The sequence below is a fragment of the Choristoneura fumiferana genome, chromosome 28 (genome assembly GCF_025370935.1).
Source record: "Choristoneura fumiferana chromosome 28, NRCan_CFum_1, whole genome shotgun sequence".
NCBI lineage: Eukaryota > Metazoa > Arthropoda > Insecta > Lepidoptera > Tortricidae > Choristoneura > Choristoneura fumiferana.
The window spans coordinates 2846546-2868842 of NC_133499.1; the positions used below are offsets into that span (position 1 = coordinate 2846546).

The 22297-nt window shown below is 37.0% G+C and overlaps 1 protein-coding gene across 3 annotated transcripts in view; it reads left to right on the forward strand.

The window, feature by feature from the left end:
- Nucleotides 1-22297, forward strand: part of Syt7 (Synaptotagmin 7) — a 304885-nt gene that overhangs the window by 277814 nt on the left and 4774 nt on the right. For 2 of the 3 annotated variants that reach the window (XM_074109269.1, XM_074109268.1), the window contains 3 exons: nt 18341-18481; nt 19839-20015; nt 21161-21241. In XM_074109269.1, coding sequence (XP_073965370.1) covers nt 18341-18481; nt 19839-20015; nt 21161-21241 — 399 coding nt within the window. Of the gene's footprint in view, nt 1-13876; nt 14043-18340; nt 18482-19838; nt 20016-21160; nt 21242-22297 lie in introns of those variants that run through there. The other variant, XM_074109270.1, reaches the window with a different exon arrangement.

Genomic DNA, 22297 nt, shown 5'->3' on the forward strand with positions numbered 1-22297 from the left:
ATTGATTTTTAGTTTTATATAAATTAAAAATTATTAAAAAAATATATATATAAACTTTTTTGATTGACACTAACAAAGATTTTACTTTATGCACTAGAGCATAAATAGTAGTTTGTTCAACAAGGGACAAAAACAAGCCATAATGACAACAGATGTTTATGTCATTATGGTTGTTTAGCCTAGTGTTAAACACTCTACTTTTCACTTTGAATGCGAGGAAAAAGACAACGTTCTGTTCAACATTACAATATTACTTTCCATTGCCATTTAACTTACATATAATGTATACCAAATTTCAAGTCAATCCGAACACTGGAAGTGGCACAAAGTTAACTTGCAAGATTTGATCCAAAAAAACACTTATATCAACAACAACAGACAGGCCAAGTTATATGAAAGCTTATATAGACACTACTATTATGCTAAATGATTGTAGTCCTAGCATAAATTGTAAAAGCCTCAGCCTACACCAATCAAGCTAGCAAATACCGTCGATTTAGTCAATATAATTTTGCCTTTCGGAATAATTATATACTCAGCTCTAATTGTATTATGAATGTAAATTTCCGCTGATTGTACTGAAGTTAAACAGCTATTGGATATATATTCGTAGAGGATAGTAACTTTATAGAGTCAGTCATTTTCATCACACTTGCTCGTAAACAGTGTCATAACATGCAGGCTAACTTGGTTGCAACCCCCCAATAAAACCCTCGACCTTAATGTGCTTGTCATGACACCCGTGGTCGGTAAATGAGTCATTGCGCGTACACATTTTCTTGTCATGAAGCCCAAGGTCGGTAAATGAGTCCGTGCCCGTACTGATGGCGCGGCGCGCGCTGCTGCAGGACTACATGGACCACATGCACACGCACGTTGCGGTGCATGCCGAGGGAGGTTGAGGGCGACGTTGCAAAGAGCACAGCCTAAGGTATCGCCAATATTTGGAAGAATTATATTTTTTCTTTCACAAATATAAAATTTGACTCGCAAATGTAATGAAAAACATTGTATGTCGCACGGGCGGTACTAGAATTACGAACATCGACTCATTAAAGCCCTCAGTCTTCGACTTCGGGCTTCTAATAGACTCTCGTTCGTAATTCCTTATTTACCGCCCTTAAGACACAATGTACTATTCCAGCTTGGTTGCACTCTGTCTAGATATAAATAACTTTTACACTTCTCATGCTCTTAAAATGTTAAATGCTATTGTAACGGATAACTCACGTCTTAAATGCGGGTAGTTGTGCGCCGGTGTTAGTTTCGTCGGGCAGTCGCGCGAACAGAGCGGTGGCGCGTAGTGTGCGTGTTGCGGCAGCCGCCGAGTCGCGTGCTCCTGAGAAGAAGGGCTACGAAATAGCCCGAAACATGTCGAGCTAAACTCGGTTTAAGACGTGAGTTATCCGTTACAATATCATTTAATATGAGTGAGTCTCACGGTAGTTTAATGCTCTTAAAATGTTACTTTAATCTCTGCATATCGGGACTAAAGCTCGTTATTATTGTCTAGGAATTAAAGTACTTTTTTTCATGAGCATGAACTTTAATCTACGGTAGTTAGGCTGATTTCTGTTTAATGCGTGAGAAACTTCGTTGGTTTCTAAAATGATTGCATTTTTAACACGCTTTTATTAGGTCGAACTGTATGTAACTAACTATGTAATGAATCTAAGGTAACTAATTTAACCATCTTCCAAAGGTCGTAGCGTAATGAAAATTGGCAGCTGTATGTAGTTCTGATGACAATACAATATGGTAATAATTCTCAAGAAAACTTAGCCGTTATAGTTTTCCTTGAAAGTTTGATATACTTATTACCATCCTGAATTTTTTCAAATTTTTCCACTCACCGGTTTAGATTTTTGAGGCGGGGGACGCTCGATTTTAATAAAAATTTGCACATTAAAGTTGAATATTTCGCAAACAAATCACTGAATCGAAAAATCGTCTTAGCAAACCCCTAATGGTTTTAAAAGACCTATCCAACTATACCCCATACTATAGGGTTGGATGTGAAAAATAATCACCTCCACTTTACGTCTATGGGAGATACTTACATTTTTTTTTTTAATATTTATTTTACCATTTTTTCGGCATAGTTTACACATATATCCGTGCAAAATTACAGCTTTCTAGCATTATAGTCCCTGAGCAAAGTCGCGGATGGACGGATAGACAGACAGACAGACATGGCGAAACTATAAGGGTTCCGTTTTTGCCATTTTGGCTCCGGAACCCTAAAAAGTAATATTATCATTTTGTAGATAGGATGTAGTTTTTTTTCCTCGCATTCAAAGTGAGTGAAACTGATGTTTATTTGTGTTTTTCTTGTCAGGTCTTAAAATTGACGGTGGAGAAATGATGTGTATTTGTTTCGAACACAGAAACAAACGCGCGCGACTGTCATTCGGCCATATTGACATTGAGTAATAAATTAGCTTCCAAGTAAGTCGGTTGTATCATTTGCTCCATAGCTGCATACTTCTCAGAAACTCTAGAGTGTTTAACGCGAGACTAAACAACCATAATGACGCTCGAACTATAGCCACCTGGGCCCAATTGCATAATAAAGTACAAGCTAATAGTATTAGTGAATTTCAATACAAAATCGCTAATAATATTAGCTTGTACTTTGTTATGCAATCGGGCCCTGGTCTGCTTAGATGGCAAAATATCTCGTGTCATTATAGCTTGTTTTAGTCCCTTGTTGAACAATCTACTATTATATCAATATTATAAAATTTAAACGACCAGATGTCCTAGTGGTTAGAGAACCTGACTACGAAGCTTGAGGTCACGGGTTCGATTCCCGTGTCGGGGCAGATATTTGTATGAAAAATATGAATGTTTGTTCTCGGGTCTTGGGTGTTTAATATGTATTTAAGTATGTATCTATCTATATAATTATATTTATCCGTTGCTTAGTACCCATAACACAAGCTTTGCTAAGCTTACTTTGGGACTAGGTCAATTGGTGTGAATTGTCCCGTGATATTTATTTATTTATTTATTATAAATATGTGTGTCACGTTAATTTGACGGAGCACAAATCTTTAGAATGTCCGAATTATAAATAAAACAAGTTTTTGTCGAAAACTATACAACAGCCTAACCTAAGTTGCATTTAAATTCAAAAACATGACTTTTCCTAACTCCTACGAGTATAATCATATTGCGTTGAAATTTGGTACATGTATTATGCACATGTATTTGAAGATTATACGATACTAAAGTACCGTTTACAAAAAAGAGTATAAAAGTTAAAAAATTAAAAACTAACGGGGTGCTCAAAATATCTCCTCACCACTAGATCTCTGTTAACACGACGATCATTCCTACCAGCGAGATCTTTATACCTTACAAGAAAGGTCGTAACTCACTGGCCTCCTGTAATTAAATTTGAACTTTACCAGCCGTAATTAAGGTCTCATTTTCCGTACGCAGTTGCCGTCGTTACGCCCGTACTTGGGGATAGCTGGTAGAAATTTAATAAAAGTTTACGGGATGTTCAAGTTTGCACTGAAATTACGTTAACGACAGGTCGCGGGGTCGATTCTCGAACGTGCGAGAATTTGTCGGCGAGTCTTAACTTTCTTCAGTATAAGTTTTGCGCATGAACGTCTTGGGTAAAATGGCTCGTTTTATGCTCTTGTTGTACAATCTACTATTATTTTTAGGGTTCCGGAGCAAAAATAGCAAAAACTGAACCCTTATAGTTTCGCCATGTCTGTCTGTGTGTCTGTCTGTCTGTCTGTCTGTCCGTCCGCGGCTTTGCTCAGGGACTATCAATGCTAGAAATCTGTAATTTTGCACGGATATATATGTAAACTATGCCGACAAAATGGTACAATAAAAAATTAAAAAAAAATTTTTTTTGGGGTACCTCCCATAGACGAAATGTGGGGGTGTTTTTTTTTCTCATCCAACCCTCTAGTGTGGGGTATCGTATAAATATAGATATTTTAAAACCATTAGGGGTTTGCTAAGACGATTTTTCGATTCAGTGATTTGTTTGCGAAATATTCAACTTTAAAGTGCAAATTTTCATTAAAATCGAGCGTCCCCCGCCTCAAACATCTAAACGGTGGGCGGAAAATTTTGAAAAAATTCAGGATGGTAGTAAGTATATCAAACTTACAAGGAAAACTATAACAGCTAAGTTTGCTTGACAATTATTAGTAGTTTAAGAGTAAATAGCAGCCTAAGGTATAAAATATACCTAAACTTGGAAGATTCCGTATACAATACGAAATCCTTAGAAAAATATTACTTAATTTTTTCGTAATGGCTACGGAACCCTATTTTGGGCGTGTCCGACACGCTCTTGGCCGGTTTTTTAAACTATTAATTTATTTTATACTTTTTGGTCTTTGATTTTAGCGGGTTTTAGCTTTAAAATTGCAAAATACGTAATATTCCCAAAAAAACTTTTACCGTATAGAGGATTAACAGTTGTTTTCGACGTTCATCGTGAGACCTTTATTTACACTTTTTCCAATAACCTAGGCATTGTTTATGTTATAACTTCAGCTTAGAGATTTTCTTCAAATTTGATTTCCGAGAAAAGTTTATTTAATAAAGCAGGCGGTACTGCCCCTGCCACGTCATAACACAAATCAAGTTGTCAAGTATGTACTTACAAAACAGCTGCGTTCGTGCGTTTTTTTTTTCATTTTTTCAATATGTAAAACAGTAGTCGTGATTAAGTCACAAAATATGTTGTGATGCCATACATCACCGATGTTAAAAACTTTGAATCAAAAATGTAGGCGAAAAACCTTTGCGGAGGTGTTCATTCAACTTAAACTTGTAAACCGCTCTAATAATCCAGAATAATTTTATTTAAAGTCACACTGTATACGGAGTTCAATGAAGTGCTAAGTGCGTTATGTTGCCAGTTAGCTTACTCAATGATCTCTGAGAATTACTCCTTTAAGGGTTAATTGTATTCTTGCCACGACCCTTAGCAGAGTCTCAACTTAAGGACTCTATAAACACAGTACAAAATCAGTAAGTGATCTACAAACATGAAAGTATGATAAAAATAGAAATAAAACAAACTTTATTGTGTGCTGTCCGTATGCATTTAGGGGTGTAAGAATAAGCTTTAGGAGAAAAAACCGGCCAAGAGCGTGTCGGACACGCCCGAAATAGGGTTCCGTAGCCATTACGAAAAAATTAAGTAATATTTTTCTAAGGATTTCGTATTTTATACGGAATCTTCCAAGTTTAGGTATATTTTATACCTAAGGCTGCTATTTACTCTTAAACTACTATTAATTATCAAGCAAACTTCTACTTTTAAAAGACCTATCCAACGATTGGATGAGAAAAAAAATCACCCCCACTTTACGTCTATGGGAGGTACCCCAAAAAATTTTTTTTTATTTTTTTGTACCATTTTATCGGCATATTTAACATATATATCCGTGCAAAGTTACAGTTTTCTAGCATTGATAGTCCCTGAGCAAAACCGCGGAAGGACAGACAGACATGGCGAAACTATAAGGGTTCCGTTTTTGCCATTTTGGCTCCAGAACCCTAAAAAACATACTTTATTGCTGACTATAGTGATGTTTACTGTTGCTTCGTCAACCAAACTATAAATCCGAATCAAAACTATAGACCATCTGGGTACTCGTGCTGGGTGAATGTGGATTTGCAGGATTTAACTATAAACATGAATATGGCATGTTAAACAAAGGCTTGGAAAATATCAAATTTAACAAAAATACATGCAGTTTGTAACCAAACTATCCGAATGTATGTTTCGGTTGAAGATTTTTATATCACACCTTACGTGTAGAAACCAGCTCCGTACATACATGGGTTGAATTATACATACGTAATATTATATAATACATAGCGCACGTGACCCGGCCCGGGCTTGAATTTATATCTAAAGTAATCGATAGAGCTATGTTGCATGGCTAAAGTGTCTTTAATTTTAAATGAGGACGTATAAAGTGTACGTCATAGTAAACAAACATTACAGTTCTTTCATTGTAGCATGGTGCGGCTGACAGCTGTCTATATCACAAGACTAGAGTCAAAATTTCGAAACTTGAGTCGATAAAACTAATAATTTAAAATCTTAATCATAATTAACGTCATCACTGATTCGAGTATTACGCTAATTTTGATGAGAATATTAGTGAAATTCTAGGTTGGAATATTATTAGCCTCTTAATTAAAGCCAAACGGAGTTTGCAAGAATATTCATTACTTACCAATTAATAAGTACCGATATTACTCAAGATCCATTAGGCCCCATCACTAAACGTTACGTTACATACATATTAAGTTTCTTCACTTAATTGTGCTTTGAATTTAATTAATTGATTATAAAAATCTGAAAGCTTATTTCGTGTAACATAGTTCTTTATGTTCAAATATTTTACGCCAGCCATATTCAGGCTACAATTGAAATATACTTCCGTTATTATTATTATTATATTTAGACCGCAGCAACTTCTTTTGAGTAAAACGAAACGTCAAGTGTCAGTCGCACCATGCTAGGCTAGAATGAAAGCACTGTAGGTAAGCAGTTTTTGCTTTATCGTGCAAGCATTCCACTGACTTTGTATGTTCGTATAGTGCACCTATTGTAGATACAAGATTTTATTTAACATACTCCGTTTGTTGTTGTTGGGTCAAATCTTGCAAGTTAATTTTGATGTACTTTCAGTGGCCAGATTGACGTGAAATCTTGCATAGGTATTTAAGTAAACCTATTGATAAAAAAATTGATAGTAAAATTCTGGTGGTTCAACCAGGGTCGCCTCCGCGGGACAGAACAGCTAAACAGTTTATGTCATCGACTTGAAATTTGGTACCTACCTACATAACGTTTAGTTTCGATTATAGACTAGAATATAATAGAAGACATTTATTCACATTCATAAAGACACACAAATACAACAAAACTAAAAAACAACAATTAACAGCAAACACAAATAAAACAAAAAAAGAAAAAGAAATACATAAATTAAAATATATGATTTTGTGTGTCCCCGCAAAAGTGAAACGGCCGCTGACTCAGCATTATGCTGAAGCGTTAGACGCCTGCAGCGCTGATATTCTGTCAGAACCGTCTGTAACTCACGGAATGATACACAAATATACTAATATAAATAAAATTAAGAAATATAATGATAATGCAAGTATAATCTAGCAATCTAAAAAAGTATATTTAACAAAAAGTACAGCCAGCAAGGAAGCCGTGGTGGCCTAGTGGTTTGACATATCGCCTCTCAAGCAGAGGGTCGTGGGTTCGAACCCCGGCTCGCACCTCTGAGTTTTTCGAAATTCATGTGCGGAATAAGATTTCAAATTTACCACGAACTTTGCGGTGAAGGAAAACATCGTTAGGAAACCTGCACAAACCTGCGAAGCGATTCAATGGTGCGTGCGAAGTTCCCAATCCGCACTGGGCCCGCGTGGGAACTATGGCCCAAGCCATAGTTCCCACGCGTCTTGTTCTGAGAGGAGGCCTGTGCCCAGCAGTGGGACGTATATAGGCTGGGATGATGATAACAGCCAGCAAAAAATGCTTGTATAATAAATTAAATTTTATCAGAAACTTATTTACAAGATTTTATTTAATTTGAAACATTGATTTTTGTGCGTAGCAAATGTTGCTTGTAAAATTTACTTGCAAAGACCAGACCAGAAAGCAAACAATCAATAAAGTACAGTTAGCATAAAAGGTTGCATTTTTATTCAACAAAATTTTCCTACAAGCTTCTATTTAACCTCAAAATACTACTTCTATTTAACATTCTGCGTGTCGAATAAAAAAACGTAATAAAAACCTTTTTTTTGCTCACTGTACTTTTTGTTAATACATAATAATTATACTGTCGTGTAATTTACATATGTTTACCAATTATCAAGTCAATCCGATCATTGGAAGTGGATCAAAATTAAGCAAGCTTTCACCCGACAAAAACAACAACAACAACAACAAACAGACAAAGCTCGTAAATACCACGTGTATCTATGTGTGTGTGTGTGTGTGTGTGTGTGTGTGTGTGTTTGTTGTCTGTCGACTAGATCTACTCATTAAAAAAAAGTTGCTTCTACGCCTTTATAACAACGTCATACGGGTTGTTATCAAGGACTGTTCAAAAGGCTTTTGTATACGAGTACATTACCTTTTCAGATCCACCTCAGCAGCGGCTACGGTGGATTCTCAAATCTATTCAATACGATGATAAGCAGCCTGTGCTTTGTAGGCTTTGAATAATTCAGACGCTTTTGTCGGTATTGTCTAACGGATTCAGCATGTCTCTACTCCGATTGTGGTGTTATGTTGACGATATTGTGAACTTAAGCTTGTTAAGCTGAAAATCCACGGGAAGAATGAAGGTTGCATCAACCGATGAAATCGAGGTTTAAATCAATGTGTATTACTTTAACACCCTTTAGGGTCGACTAGTTTTTAGACTTCTGTATCCAAACAAAGCCCGTCTGTCTGTCTATCACAGGAACTATCTCAAGAATTGTACTTAATAGACATACAGTTGAAATTAACACACTAAGTGTTGTTTATTTCTATTTCTGCTAGTTGAAATGGGCAGCAAATATTTAAAAGAAAACCAGCCAAGCGAATTTGACTCATAAGAATCTTCTCCCCGTGAGAATATCAGAATAAATTCTATTATTTCCGAAATTCAGCTGTCTCTGACCTCAATTTGCCCAACTGTTTTAGAGTGAAAGAGAAATAAACATGCCCATGCACGCACCTACAAACATATAACCAAAAACTATCGTATCTCATCTCACTTAATATTATAAATGCGAAAGTTTGTAAGTCTGTTTGTTTGTTTGTTATTTCATCACGTCCAAACCAGTAAACCGATTTAGATGAAATTTGGTATACCTACAGATAGTTTAGGTTCCGGAGAAGGACATAAGATAGTTTTAATCCCGGAAAATTGCATAGTTCTCGTGGGATAGCGATAAACGAATTCTGCGCGCGGAGTCGCGGATAACGGGTAGTTTATAATAATAGTAGAATTAATATTCGTTGAATGGATACAAGTCGTTAAAACATTTTTATTAGTTTTGCACAACTTTGCCCAAATAATTGACACATGAAATATTCATGACACAAGATGGCCGAGTAATTGTGGTTCCGTAAATTCACTGACAGTTGACATGACAGGCAATTTGCCTTCAGGCAAATATGTTTTGTTGACAAAGATTTTAGTCTAGACTTTATGACAAGTGTTCATTGGCCCGTGAGGATTGTCCAGACACTCGGAATGGTCTAGACTTCTGCCTTTTACATAATTACTTAAATATACCTGAATAATTTAATTTCTCGGTATATTTTTCCCGCGCTTTCACTCGTGTTAACCATTAGATCTGGCATTTGAATTGGAGTTCGGGATTTCGCAAAATTTTCGTAGAAGTTTTTGAAAATAACATCATGGCCTTCATCAACGTTTAATAAACACTAGTGTTTACCCGCGGCTGCGCACACGTAAATGATTAGATCCAACAACTGAATTGAAATTTCGGGATTCTTAAAAATTCAGATTTAATTTTGCATTCTCATGTAAGTCCCGTAACAATACAACAATAATCTGGCAGTCCCGCCAGGATCTATTCCGTAGGATGGAAATCCTCAACAGTTAATGGCATCGACTTAAAATTTGGTACGGAAATGTAGTTTGGATGACAATGCAAGCACAGTCAACAAAAAGTATCAGTCAGCAAAAAAGCATTCATTAAAAATGTTTTTTGTAACAAACACTGAAAGTGGGTCAAAATGAACTTTCAAGATTTGACCCATCAAAAACAATAACAACAACAAACAAGCACGTGAAATAAAAGCTTGTAAATAATATATTATTAACACTACACACACACACGTGCCTAAACAAAACCGATTCTCGACGGTTATTCCTTACAGTAACAATAGCAATCGATCCGTGGGGTCACCAAAGCCAGTTGTTGACGGAGATAACAACGCTGTAGATATCACACAAGGTTATTAACTTTGGTGGGACTGTTCACCAAATTAGTTCGTTACAATCACAGTGTGAGGGATTTTGACGCCAAAAGAATGTTATTTAAAGTGAGTACTAGCTTTCGACTTCACACAGAATTAGTATGTAGTTTAAAACTTTTTTGATCCCACCGGAATCATAATTATGTACATTATTTCGGGATTAAAAGTAGCCTATATAATAATCTAGAGTATATATTACCTGTATGCCAAATTTCATGTATATTCGTTCAGTAGTTTTTGCATGAAAGAGTAACAAACGTCCAAACAAACATCCATCAATACAAACTTTCGCGTTTATAATTTTAGTAAGAAAGATTATTCATCAGTGATTTGAACCCTTAACAAGTCAATTGTCACCGTTGACTGATACTTTAACGATACATATAACAGTTTCAGTCACGTCAGAGATGATCACAGACAAATAACTGGTATTTTACTGCTTTGTGATGATGATTATGTTTATTTGAAAAAAAAAAGTAGATTGTTCAACAAGGGATTAAAACAAGCCATAATGACACGAGATGTTTTGCCACTGGCTATTATTCGAGTGTCATTATGGTTGTTTAGTCTCGCGTTAAACAATCTACTTTTCACTTTGAATGCGAGGAAAAAAAAGACGTCCTATACAAAATTACAATATTACTTTTATACAACGTACGCTCAATACGAGTAATGGACATCTGTCCAAACAAATGATATGATATGATAACCAGCATCCGACGCAAACCATCCAAAATTATGATAATCAAACTCGAAACTTATTTTAAATTCAATAATAAACGTATGGCTCAATCATCAAAGTGCTGCCTAATATTCATCAAATACCCTTGGCTAGAGGTACCTTGAACGGCACGAAAACGGAAACGGAACTAGTCCTACCTAGTCCGTATCTCTATTCTGGTAAAGGCGAGATTCTTGGGACTCTTCGCTCACCGTACTAAGCGAGGTCCAGGGGTGTACGTTTGAATAATTTACAACTTTTGCTGTGGCACTGCCATAACTAATAATCCATACTAATATTGTAAATGCGGAAGTGTGTTTGTCCGTCTTTCACGCCGTAACGGAGCCACGGATCGACGTGATTTTTGGCATAGAGATAGTTTATGGGCCCGAGAGTGACATAGGCTACTTTCTATTCGGGCAAAATGCACAGTTCCCGAGGGAACAGCGCGCGATAACCGAATACCACGCGGGCGGAGCCGCGGGCAAAAGCTAGTTAGAATATAAATGTGGCTCAAACTAAAAACGCGAGACGCTTTTAGCTAAAAACTCTGCAACGAATCATGTAGCTCGTTGTCAAATAAGTTTTTGCAATAATCTAAACCAACTTTGAAAAATCTCAAAAACCCCGACACTGTCATTTTAAACTGCAATATCTGAAAGATGGCTGAACCAATTCTAATGAAACATAGCTAAGAACCATCGCAAAGAAACTCACTTTCACGTAAAAACCACATTGAAATCCATTTGAAAGCTATGATGCCACAGACAGACATACTTCTTTTTTTTTCTGACTGTACCTATTAGCAGTGTCATACAAACTACACATCCATGCAAAATTTCAATTACATTCGATCGCTAGGAGTAGGTAAAATTACTTGCAAGACTACCTTAATAACCACAAACATTAAATGAAAGCTTGTAATAACTCAGTTTGATATAATAATTAGCTTGCAATAAGAATAATAATAATAATATCATGGGACACTTGACACCAACTGACTTAGTTCCAAACTAAGTAAAGCTTGTACTATGGATACTAGGCAACGGATGAACTTATATAGATAAATACATATTAAACAGCCAAGACCCGAGAACAAACTTTCGTATTATTCATATAAATATCTGCCCCGGCCGGGAATCGAATCCGGGACCTCGAGCTTCGTAGTCAGGTTCTCTAACCACTTGGCCATCCGGTCGTATGATATGAATTCAAACTTGTATCAATATTTAATTTTCATTAGTTAAAAGTTTTTATACACTATGTTTAGTATTTATTACAATCTCGTGGAAGTTGTGTCCCTCGACTAATTTTTGAAAATCCCTTCTAAATAATTCATAGTTCTCAAGGACAGTAAACTCATGTTGCTACCTTTAACAAGCAAGCATTTGCGCAGTGTATTCATAAGCGTCAACAATGAGAAGTTTAGAACAATACCTCGGGAACCTTTCCTCTGGTACTGTAGGATTTCACTTAACTAAAAGGTTTCCAGAATGTGTTTGTTATGTTGATGATTCATTGCTAAGCGATTGTTTTGAATCCGATGAAAATCACCTAGTAAACTTAAAACCAAGATTAAGTGGTCTTTACGGTTCTGCTAGGCTTCCTCCAGGAGCTAGGCTGGCATGAATAGTGCCTACACCTACAGCCACCAACGCAAAATAGGCGCTTGTACCTATAAAACCAAGATTTTGGATGTTCTGCGTGGTTGCTGAAATTAAAAGCTTGTGTTTAACCCGTCCAACGCGCTGCCCGCCACAGTGGCGCGTATCATACTCGTGATTAATCAATTTTTGTTACCAGTTTCGATCACCCTTTATCATAGGGTACTAGTCCAAAATTACCCAAAAAAGTCGTTGGTCGCGCGACGGGTTAACTTACTATAGGTTTTTGTTTGTATTGCAGGTATTGTTTGTACAAGCTTCTATTTGACATGTCATGTTAGAATAGGTCAAATATAGTAAGTTGCATTTTGCCCACTTACAGTGTTTAGGTTAAATTGAATGGTACAGGTGTGTAGACGACATGCCAGTACAATTGATAAAAAGTATCACCCGCAATAAACCCGATTATTACGGCATTTCTCGCACTTTGTTATTAATTGCAAATGGTTCGTGCAAGCCAGACTTGGTCGGTATTAAAATTTGGCCTCGAATCATTGTGTTAAAAAGGTGACTTTCTCTACATTTTCTATCCATTTAACCCTTTTATTGAGCCCAATGAATTATGTATGGGTGAAAAGTTCCCGCCAAGAAATAGCTTCCGTTGAAGGGTTATGATGGACACATTAGGTTATGTAACGTGGAAGAAAGGTTTTATTATACGTATTTTTGGATTATTAAGGCGCTGGCAACATTGAAAATGGTTTTGGAAACAGATTTTGTGCGGGTTCAGTTTGTTTCGTGAAAGTGAAAAATAAGATGATAATCTTGAAAATGAAACACTGGCAAGACAGCAAAAACGTTTATAATATGTACATATTAAAAGCACTGAATGCGATACTCGTAAAAAAATGATTAAATCATCAACATAAGACTCACTGCAAGATCCGAAACGAACGTGGTGTATATATCGGCGGCCGATCGTAAAATCCGCCAGATCACGAAATTCCTAGGCATATCGTGAAATGCCGCCATTTCATGATATGCCTAAAAGTTGGCCAGGCATATCACGATGTGCCTGAGAAACAACACGGCAGATCGATTAGAGCAACGCATTCGTCGATATTCCTAGCTCTATACCGGGCACATCGTAATTAGCCGAAAAAATTAGGTACGACGAGCGAAACGAGGAGTGGTTAGTGTGAATTGTGACCACAACGCACGAGCCGAGTGAGTGTTTCATGATATGCCTAGGAATTTCATGATTTGCCTAAACTTCACTAGGCAAATCGTTAAACGGTGAGCTTTGAACGATATGGCGGATGTCCCTTAGCCAATTCATGAAATGGCGCCATTACGCGATATGCCTAGGAATTTCATGATCTGGCAGATTTTACGATCGGCCGCCGACATATATAAATCGCGCGCTAAATGCAACACAAATACTTACTGGGTGCAAAAACGTAATGCATACACGATCATTGGACAATCATGAAAAGTAAACCAACTTCATACATCCATACATACAATTACTTCACTTCAGTCTCATATCAGAAACGCAATACATAACATTTTGTGATACCAAACGTAAAATGTGTAGTGACTAGATTTTTTTAAAAGTCTACTTTGTGTTTTTTTTCTTCTGGGATTTTTCTAAACTATGGATTCTCTTTCCATGCTATCTCCTTCGCATATGGTAGGTAGAGGAGGTTGTATCAGAAATGAATAGACAAGAGAATTGTCAATAGCAAATCGCTTGTGGTTTTGGATCGCTTTCAACAACACTTAATATTTTTCTTAAAGCGACGAGTTGCGCGAACTCTCCATTCAGTTCCATACAAAATTTTGCGAGTAATTGCGCTTTTGTTTACATCAGGCGTTGTATTATTGCAGTTGTAGGTATTGTAGATTTTCAAAATCAATTGATATAAAAAAAACATTATTGAAATTATTATTTTAAAATTTCTAGAATTCATAAGTATGGATTCTGAAAAATTAGCCAAAATTGTATGCAATTAAATCAGGAAGTCGTTCCAGAAAAAAATATCGTTTTGGTGGTTCAAATTAACTGTTTTTATTGTTGCTATTAATTACTACAACGATTTAAGAATTATTTTTCATTTTATTACGCCATTATCATCTACAGTATGTACAATTTATTCAATCAATAAATTTAATATGTCTATAAATCAATTAATCAGTGATTAAGGACCAGGTGTTGCCACTAAATAAAAATAGGCTCTAACAAAGGCAAAATTTTCATTACTGTTCAAATACTTTGAAAAAAAAATGTTAACGTTAATTTGTGTTATAATTTAAGCGCTACGCTCAATTTTGTATAAGATTGATGGAGTATATCGCATTAAAATTTAATGCTTAAAACAAAGTGTGACATCGCTTCCAAATAGTTCACTTGCTTAAAATAGTTTTGATCAAAAGAATAAAAAATAGTCGCACATCCCAAATTGCTTTGAAATAATTTAATTTCGTATCGCCAATTTAAAACTGGTGTTCACTTTTTAATCACATTGCAATTTTGATGATTTTTTCCTATGGGTTTTTTACACATTTTCTTTCACATCCTTTTTTAGGCTAAATATAGATTTAGATATAGATCACATAAGAACATTTCTAGAGTATAGATTTTTTTATATATTGTACCTACCATTATTAATCCACGACATTATTGAGAAGAAACAATTAGTTTAAAACTGTACTGATGATTATTTCTGTGATTAAAAAAATACTTGGCTAATTGTTACTTCTTGCATAATATCGTTTTAAATCAAGAACTAAAAGTTACGTAGAACTAAACTGCTGCTATTATAGATGTAGTTTAAATAGGCATTTAAATAATCCCAATTAAAACTATGACACATAGTAGCATAATTGAATGACATCAACAGATCTAGTAGAGATGTGTGAGCAACTGTGGAGCTCAAAAATGATTAATAGTGCGTGGGTCTGGTTAAGTAATAATAAAAGTTTAAGACCTTTTTGAGCTTCAGAACCACTCATCTCTTCTGCTAAATAATTATAATTAGACGTAGGTACTAATTTTCTCTTTGTTTACTTTCTTATTTTTGGTAATTACTACATCGGCTTCAATTGTAAGCCGTATTTATCCTGTTTTCGACGATGAAGAACCTATACAGATGTAATATAATGTGTTCAATACGTATTTTGTGGAAGAGTTCGTATTTATCTTTGTTCTTATCTTTATCTTTGTACTATGTATTCATTACTCGCCTGACGCAAGTCGCGCAGTATGCTGTCCCGCACACCTCGCTGGCTCCGCAGAAAACCAGCGCCGTTGACAACGCTAGTCGTGCCAACGGCACCGCTGAGTGGAGACCATTTCGGCTTCACATCATTATTTGTTTGTTCTTGTATACTTTATAATTTTGTAAATGTGTTTTCTCTTTTTTTGTCATGATTTGTTGGCTGAATAAACATATTTCTATTCTATTCTATTCTCTTCTCTCTGTATATTTGTATTTTTATTTTTATGTGCAATAAAGAGTTTACATACATACATACTTTCTCAACTAGCTTACTGAAGTTTACTGAACCTAATTGAGACAGTAAGATAAAACGAACTTATCCGACAAAATACGACAAAAAAACATTATTCAATAGATCTGAAGCTCATAACTGATAGATCTCTGGCATGCAATTCAGAACCTTAGCACCCCTTAGCCAAATCTCCTAAGATGCATGTTTGAGATATATCAGTTAGGCGGTGTTAAAGAATTGTCGTTGTAATTTTTATCATAATGAAGTCAAATTCGCGTTAGTGCTAAATACTATGAGAGCATTCGTTGCTAATATGCACCGCTAGGCGCTACCAATTTAACGCTCAGACTTCGAACTTTCACGCTAAGAAGAGAACAGATTTTTAATCAAGAATAGGAGACTAGGAAAGTGCTGCCTTTAGAGTACTTCGGCATGAGACTTACCCCCTGATTCACCATCCATTGCCATTGTCTTTGTAACAAATTTTTATTTCTTTCTTTCATTGATTAAATTTATTTGACGGATAAATGTGATGCCGTCTCTGTTTGTTTTGTTCGAATAGACAGATACGGCGTCACATTTATCCGTCAGATAAATTTAATCAATGGATGGTGATTCAGGGGGTTAGTCAAAGATCCTAGTTCTTCCTAAAGTTAACTGTTACTGTATTCGTAGTGTAATTAATAAAAATTTGTGCCGAATTTAAAATACAAGTACGAGACGAGACGAGACGGGACGAGATGTAATGCAATAGTTTTGAATGAATGCATGATTTATTTTCGTGGGGAAAAGTCGGATCTCAATCGGATACGACGGCACCATTGGCATTATTGTATTCATCGAGTGACATTTTCTTTCAAGTCGAAAATACAAACTGAGACATGGATGCACAGTAAAACCAGAAAAAGAGACCAGCACTGGGACTCGAACCCAGGTCCTCAGCAATCCGTGCTGCGTGCTATAACCCCTACACCACTGCTGGACAGGAATCTAGACACGAATTTTTCCTATGCATACATATCTCAGGTTGCTTATTTCTACTACGCTACTTAAGCAGCATCACTAGCGACATCTATGTTTCGTCGACAGACGTCACATTCTTTCGGAACTAACCGCTCACCCAGACAGAAGATGTCGCTACTAAGCAATCAAATTATGATTGGTTTTTGGAGTCTTTTTATTTTTTTTATTATTTCAACTCCAAATTTGTTACTTCGGGTATCCCGTGAAACCATATCGCTGTCATATGGTTTCACGGGATACCCGTAAGAGTAACAAATTTGGAGTTGAAAAAGACTCCAAAAAACCAATCATAATTTTCTTTCAAGTCAACGACCGACACATAAACTTCTTTTTCTATTCAACTTAAGAGTTATACTCTTGTCGGTGGAGTATCTTCCACACATCCCTCCTTTGAGCCATCCTCTTGACCTCCTGATACGACGCGACGCCGACTTTCTCCCTTATCTGATAACCATAACCATTGCAAGTTAAATAAATCTATACAAAATTTCCCGTGTGCGATTCCTACTCAGACTTGACCGCTTATTACTGCCCCTTGCCAAAGTTATAATTGAGTTAAGAGCTTATAGAGAATTTAAATTAACTCCGAAGGTCTCGTACTTAAAACTATGGCGGGGTGTCGTTATAAAGTTATGTTATAAGTTTAACGGCTCGTATCTATGCTCACGTAAATATGATCACGTCAATATGACCCGAATGTATGACATAGACTGGCGGTGCTCCATTGTTATTTCTAATTCGGCACAATTTTTCTCCGATATCGAATACTTCTCGAGTGATGTCATTTCAAAAATTATTCCCCAGTTCGAATAAATCGTTACGAATGAATACTTAAATGAATTCATGATCGCAAAATGGAATGCAATACAGCACAAGCTTGCAATGCTTCCATTTTACAATAACTCGTCACCGTGTGTAGCATGCTACAAAGTTATTAAAAGTTATAGTTTATTTTTATTTTATGTTGATGATTTGCTAGCTCTAGACTCTAGTCTAGATAGTGGAGTTTCCAAAGAAAGACAGACAAAGCGAGAAGATCTGTAGTTGTTTATTTTTCAACAGAATCTACGTAAATAAACATCTTTCAGATTGCACTAAAAACCCGACCACGATCAGCAGCGTGGCGAGCGATTCTCTAAGCTTCTAATACATTGCGTATTTTAACAAGTACCTGGTGTGCATTGAGCGTTTTGGATGCGCAATGAACGGAGCATCGCTCGTCGCAACAGCTAACGCACTAATAACCCTGTCACGACTCCGCGTGACCAATGACACGGCGAGCGATTCTCTAAACTTCTAATATTTACATTGCGTATTTGGTGAACTAACCGCAATGCTTGAAGCAGCTAAATCACGCAATGATCAAAGAATCAGCTCGCCGCGCCGCCAATCGCACGCGATCGTGGTCAGATGGCGTCGCAAGCACGTCGCTTCAAGTTATTTCAATGCTGACAGATGGCGTTCCTTCAGAACCGGTCCATCTCGCTGGTGGACATGTACATCGATAACTCGGAGCCTTCAGAGAACGTGGGACAGATACACTTCTCACTGGAATATGACTTCCAGAACACTACGCTCATTCTGAGGATCATACAGGTGAGGAACTCTACTCTAATCAGGCGTTACTTTACTGAGGTCCATATCAATGATCTATTAGTAAAATCTTTGCTCACCCGCGGTCATGTGATAACTGGGTCTATGCAACATGTTCATGCACCTCATCCGCCTCTATGCTGTAAGAGCACACACAATGCAATTGCAGGTGGTAGGACCTTGTGCAAGGTCTGCCCGGATGGCTACCACCATCTTGCTCGCTAATCCTGCCGTGAAGCAGCAGTGCTTTCACGGTTGTGTTTCAGCGTGGAGAGTAAGACAGCCGGTGAAATTACTGGCACTTGAGGTATCCCATCATAGGCCTCTAGGTTGGCAACGCATCTACAATACCCCTGGTGTTGCAGATGTTTATGGGTGGTGGTGATCTCTTAGCATCAGGAGACCCACTTGCTCGTTTGCCATCGAATAAAAAAAAAAAATCACACAAACCTAACTATCACAACCACCACTGGTGCGTTTCGAACTCAATTAGATATCTAACATCTAGTAGCATGGTGAACAGTTATGTTTCTCTGAGGATGAACTCTGGTTGAGTTCGAAACGGGTCAGTGTAGTGTGATGTTGATAGTTGGGTTTGTGTGGTTTGTGTGTTTTTACAATGTGGAGCACGTACAAGATAATTATAGCATCCATGCTCGTACCTTTTTCGAGGTCCACAATATTCAGTTGCTACCGCAATCTTCTACTAGCACCAAAGTCGTCTACGTAGCTTTTACGTCTGTCCATCCGTTGGAAATGTACAAATTGTGAGACTTGTAAATCTTTTGTTTCGAATAAAAACAAGCGAAACATTCTGTTTGTACGTGAAAAATGTGTGTTTTTAAAATCAACACTCGTTTAAACTGAGGCGCAGTGTTGTGGTTGAACCGTATTTGTTCTGGGCTCTAACGACTTCAATACAATGTGCAAACAAAACAGTTGATAACACATGTATTGTGAGAATTATTTCAAAGCGTTTGAATCATTTAAAACCTTGAACATGAAACTACCGTAAGACTCACTCATAAAATGATATTGACCCGGATAACTCTCACATCTTAAATCGAGCATAGTTGCATCGTTGTGTTGCAGCAGCCGCCGAGTCGCGTTGCTACTCTACCTACGGATTAGCCCGAAACATGTCGAGCTAAACTCGATTTAAGACGTGAGTTATCCGGGTCCATATCATTTAATATTTAAAATCTTGTAGTCTTACTTTTCAAGCTATGGTCCAAGACAAGACACAACCCTTAGCTGCAGCTTGATCTATGGCCGCTCAAACAGAGGATAAGTGAAGTAGACCATAGATGATGATCCAAAAATATTGGTGTAAACAACACAACCGTAACCCCTTTTCTAGGGCAAGGAGCTCCCAGCAAAGGATCTAAGCGGCACTTCGGACCCTTACGTGCGCGTGACCTTGCTCCCGGACAAAAAGCACCGACTCGAAACCAAAATAAAGCGGCGCACACTCAACCCAAGGTGGAACGAAACGTTCTACTTCGAAGGGTTCCCTATTCAGAAACTGCAGAGTCGGGTAAGTTAAGATGCGAGAGGGACTTTATTCAGGACCATAGCGTAACTTAGTTTTTTTAACCGACTTCAAAAAAGGAAAAGGTTATCAATTCGGTTGTATTTTTTTTGTTTGTTACCTCAGAACTCCGTCATTTATGAACCGATTTGATTATTTTTTGCGTTCGTCTAGGAATGCTTTCAATTAGGTCCCATAAGCACCAAATCAGGATCAGGAGATTGGATCCCAAGGAAATTGAGGCAACTCTTCAAATGTTGTAGGGACACCTATGGTAATTTTAATATATTTAGTAGTAACTCGTGCATTTGCTTTTAAAAATCATCATTTTTTGAAGTGGAACTGATGATGAAGACCACAGTTAACCACCGGAGTTACTACTCAATAACAAGTATATCACGGGTTGAATTTCAATTACTTTAACACAGTTGCTAAGCAATTTATGATCCTCGTAATGCATAATTATGGTGAAATGGAATGGGTGGTGGGTGAAGCACCAGGACTCCTCAATAATGAAAGTCTCTGCATCGGAAAAAGTAATCTATTATTTGAGGTGACGAGCAGTTGACACTAAACTATTGTATCTTAGATTATTTACACTACAAAACGAGCAAGCAGGAATGATTGAAGCCCAAAATGTAGTGCGTAGGTAAGGTAGGCGACTATAGGCCTACTCCTGCTGGCTCGTGCTGAGGCACCGACTTCAGACTGGTAGAAAATTATTTTCATGGTTTTTTGTAGTCGGTTCATTTTCATGTTATATTTTTTTCTATGCTAGTTTTTTTTATGACTGAACTAGCGTTCTTATTGTGATGCTACCTTTACATGAATAAAGTGAAAAAAAAACACTGCTCATTATTGTTCTGTTATACAATAGTTCTTGTAGTAACGAATCGGCCAAGCTACATATTTTGACCAAGGTGCTTGTAAAGTAAAAGCTTGTAGAGTTAGAGCGTGGAGAGTTAGAAACTTGACTCTACGCATGAGATCTGATAACTTTTTGACAGTACGAACCATTTTAACGTCTTGAAAATAATTTACATGATAATTACATTTCAATACCAAAATTTGAAGTCAATCTTACGAGGGGGGTGAATTCAGATTCGCTGGGGAAATGAATGTCGCTAAAATAAACATTTGGTTGATTTCAGGTGTTGCATCTCCACGTGTTTGATTACGACCGCTTCTCAAGGGACGACTCCATCGGAGAAGTCTTCTTACCCTTATGTCAGGTGATTACTACTGTTTAAAAAAATGTGTGTATGTCAGCTCTGACTCAAGACAGAATTTTACCCATTAAAACTGTATTTGATTTCTTCTTACTATTATCAGCAATAACTAAACTAAGTCTTGGCCTCCGACTGATAAGGAGACTCAAATCTATAGAGGGTCATGTGAAAAGCTATGCTTGTAGTGCCTTTGTGAAATCGAAGCATAAATGAAGATATTCGTAGAAGAAGTAAAGCTTCGTACAGCACAAACTGCTTGGCAGAAGATGGAGTACAGTGATCGTAGAACTGAAGGGCGTTGGGGAGTTGTAAGGTAATAGAATAACGACCCTGATGGCAAAATTTTGGTGGAATAGGAAGACGTAGAATCTAGTGAAGATTATTGGAGGCCATGAAGATTTGCAGTCTTAGAATTCCTTAGGAAAGCCCTACGTTAATCAGTGAATATCATCTGATAGATATGGCGATAATAATCCTACTTATATTATAAATGTGAAATTTTCTGAGTGAGTGAGTGAGTGAATGAGTATGTTTGTTACTTCTTCACGCTGAAACGGCTAGACGGATTTGGTTGAAATTTGGCAAAAAGTTAGTTTACAACCTGGATTAAAACATAGAATACTTTTTATCCCGATATTCCCACGGGATAGGGATAAAATCTCTAAATAACAACTGCTGGGCTTAGAATCATGAAATTTGGTATGTAGATAGCTGGACATGGAGTAAAACATAGCCTACACTTTATTCCGATATACCCACTGGATAAGGATAAAATCTCGAAACAACAACCGCTGGGCTTAGTCATGAAATTTGACCGTGATTGTTTTTAATGTAACGTCAATGAAAATGATTTAGTTTTCGGGAATTCCCACGGGAATTTTTAAAAATCCCGGAATTTCAATTCAGCTGCTGGACCTAATGATTTACGTGTGTGATGCCGCGGTTAAGCACTAGTGTCTGTTATCTGGGGGCACGGCAGTGCCCCCGCCAAGTCGAGCAAACCAAAAACAAAGGCACGGCCGTACCATACTTTTCTCGAAGCCATTCAGGCTATTTTCA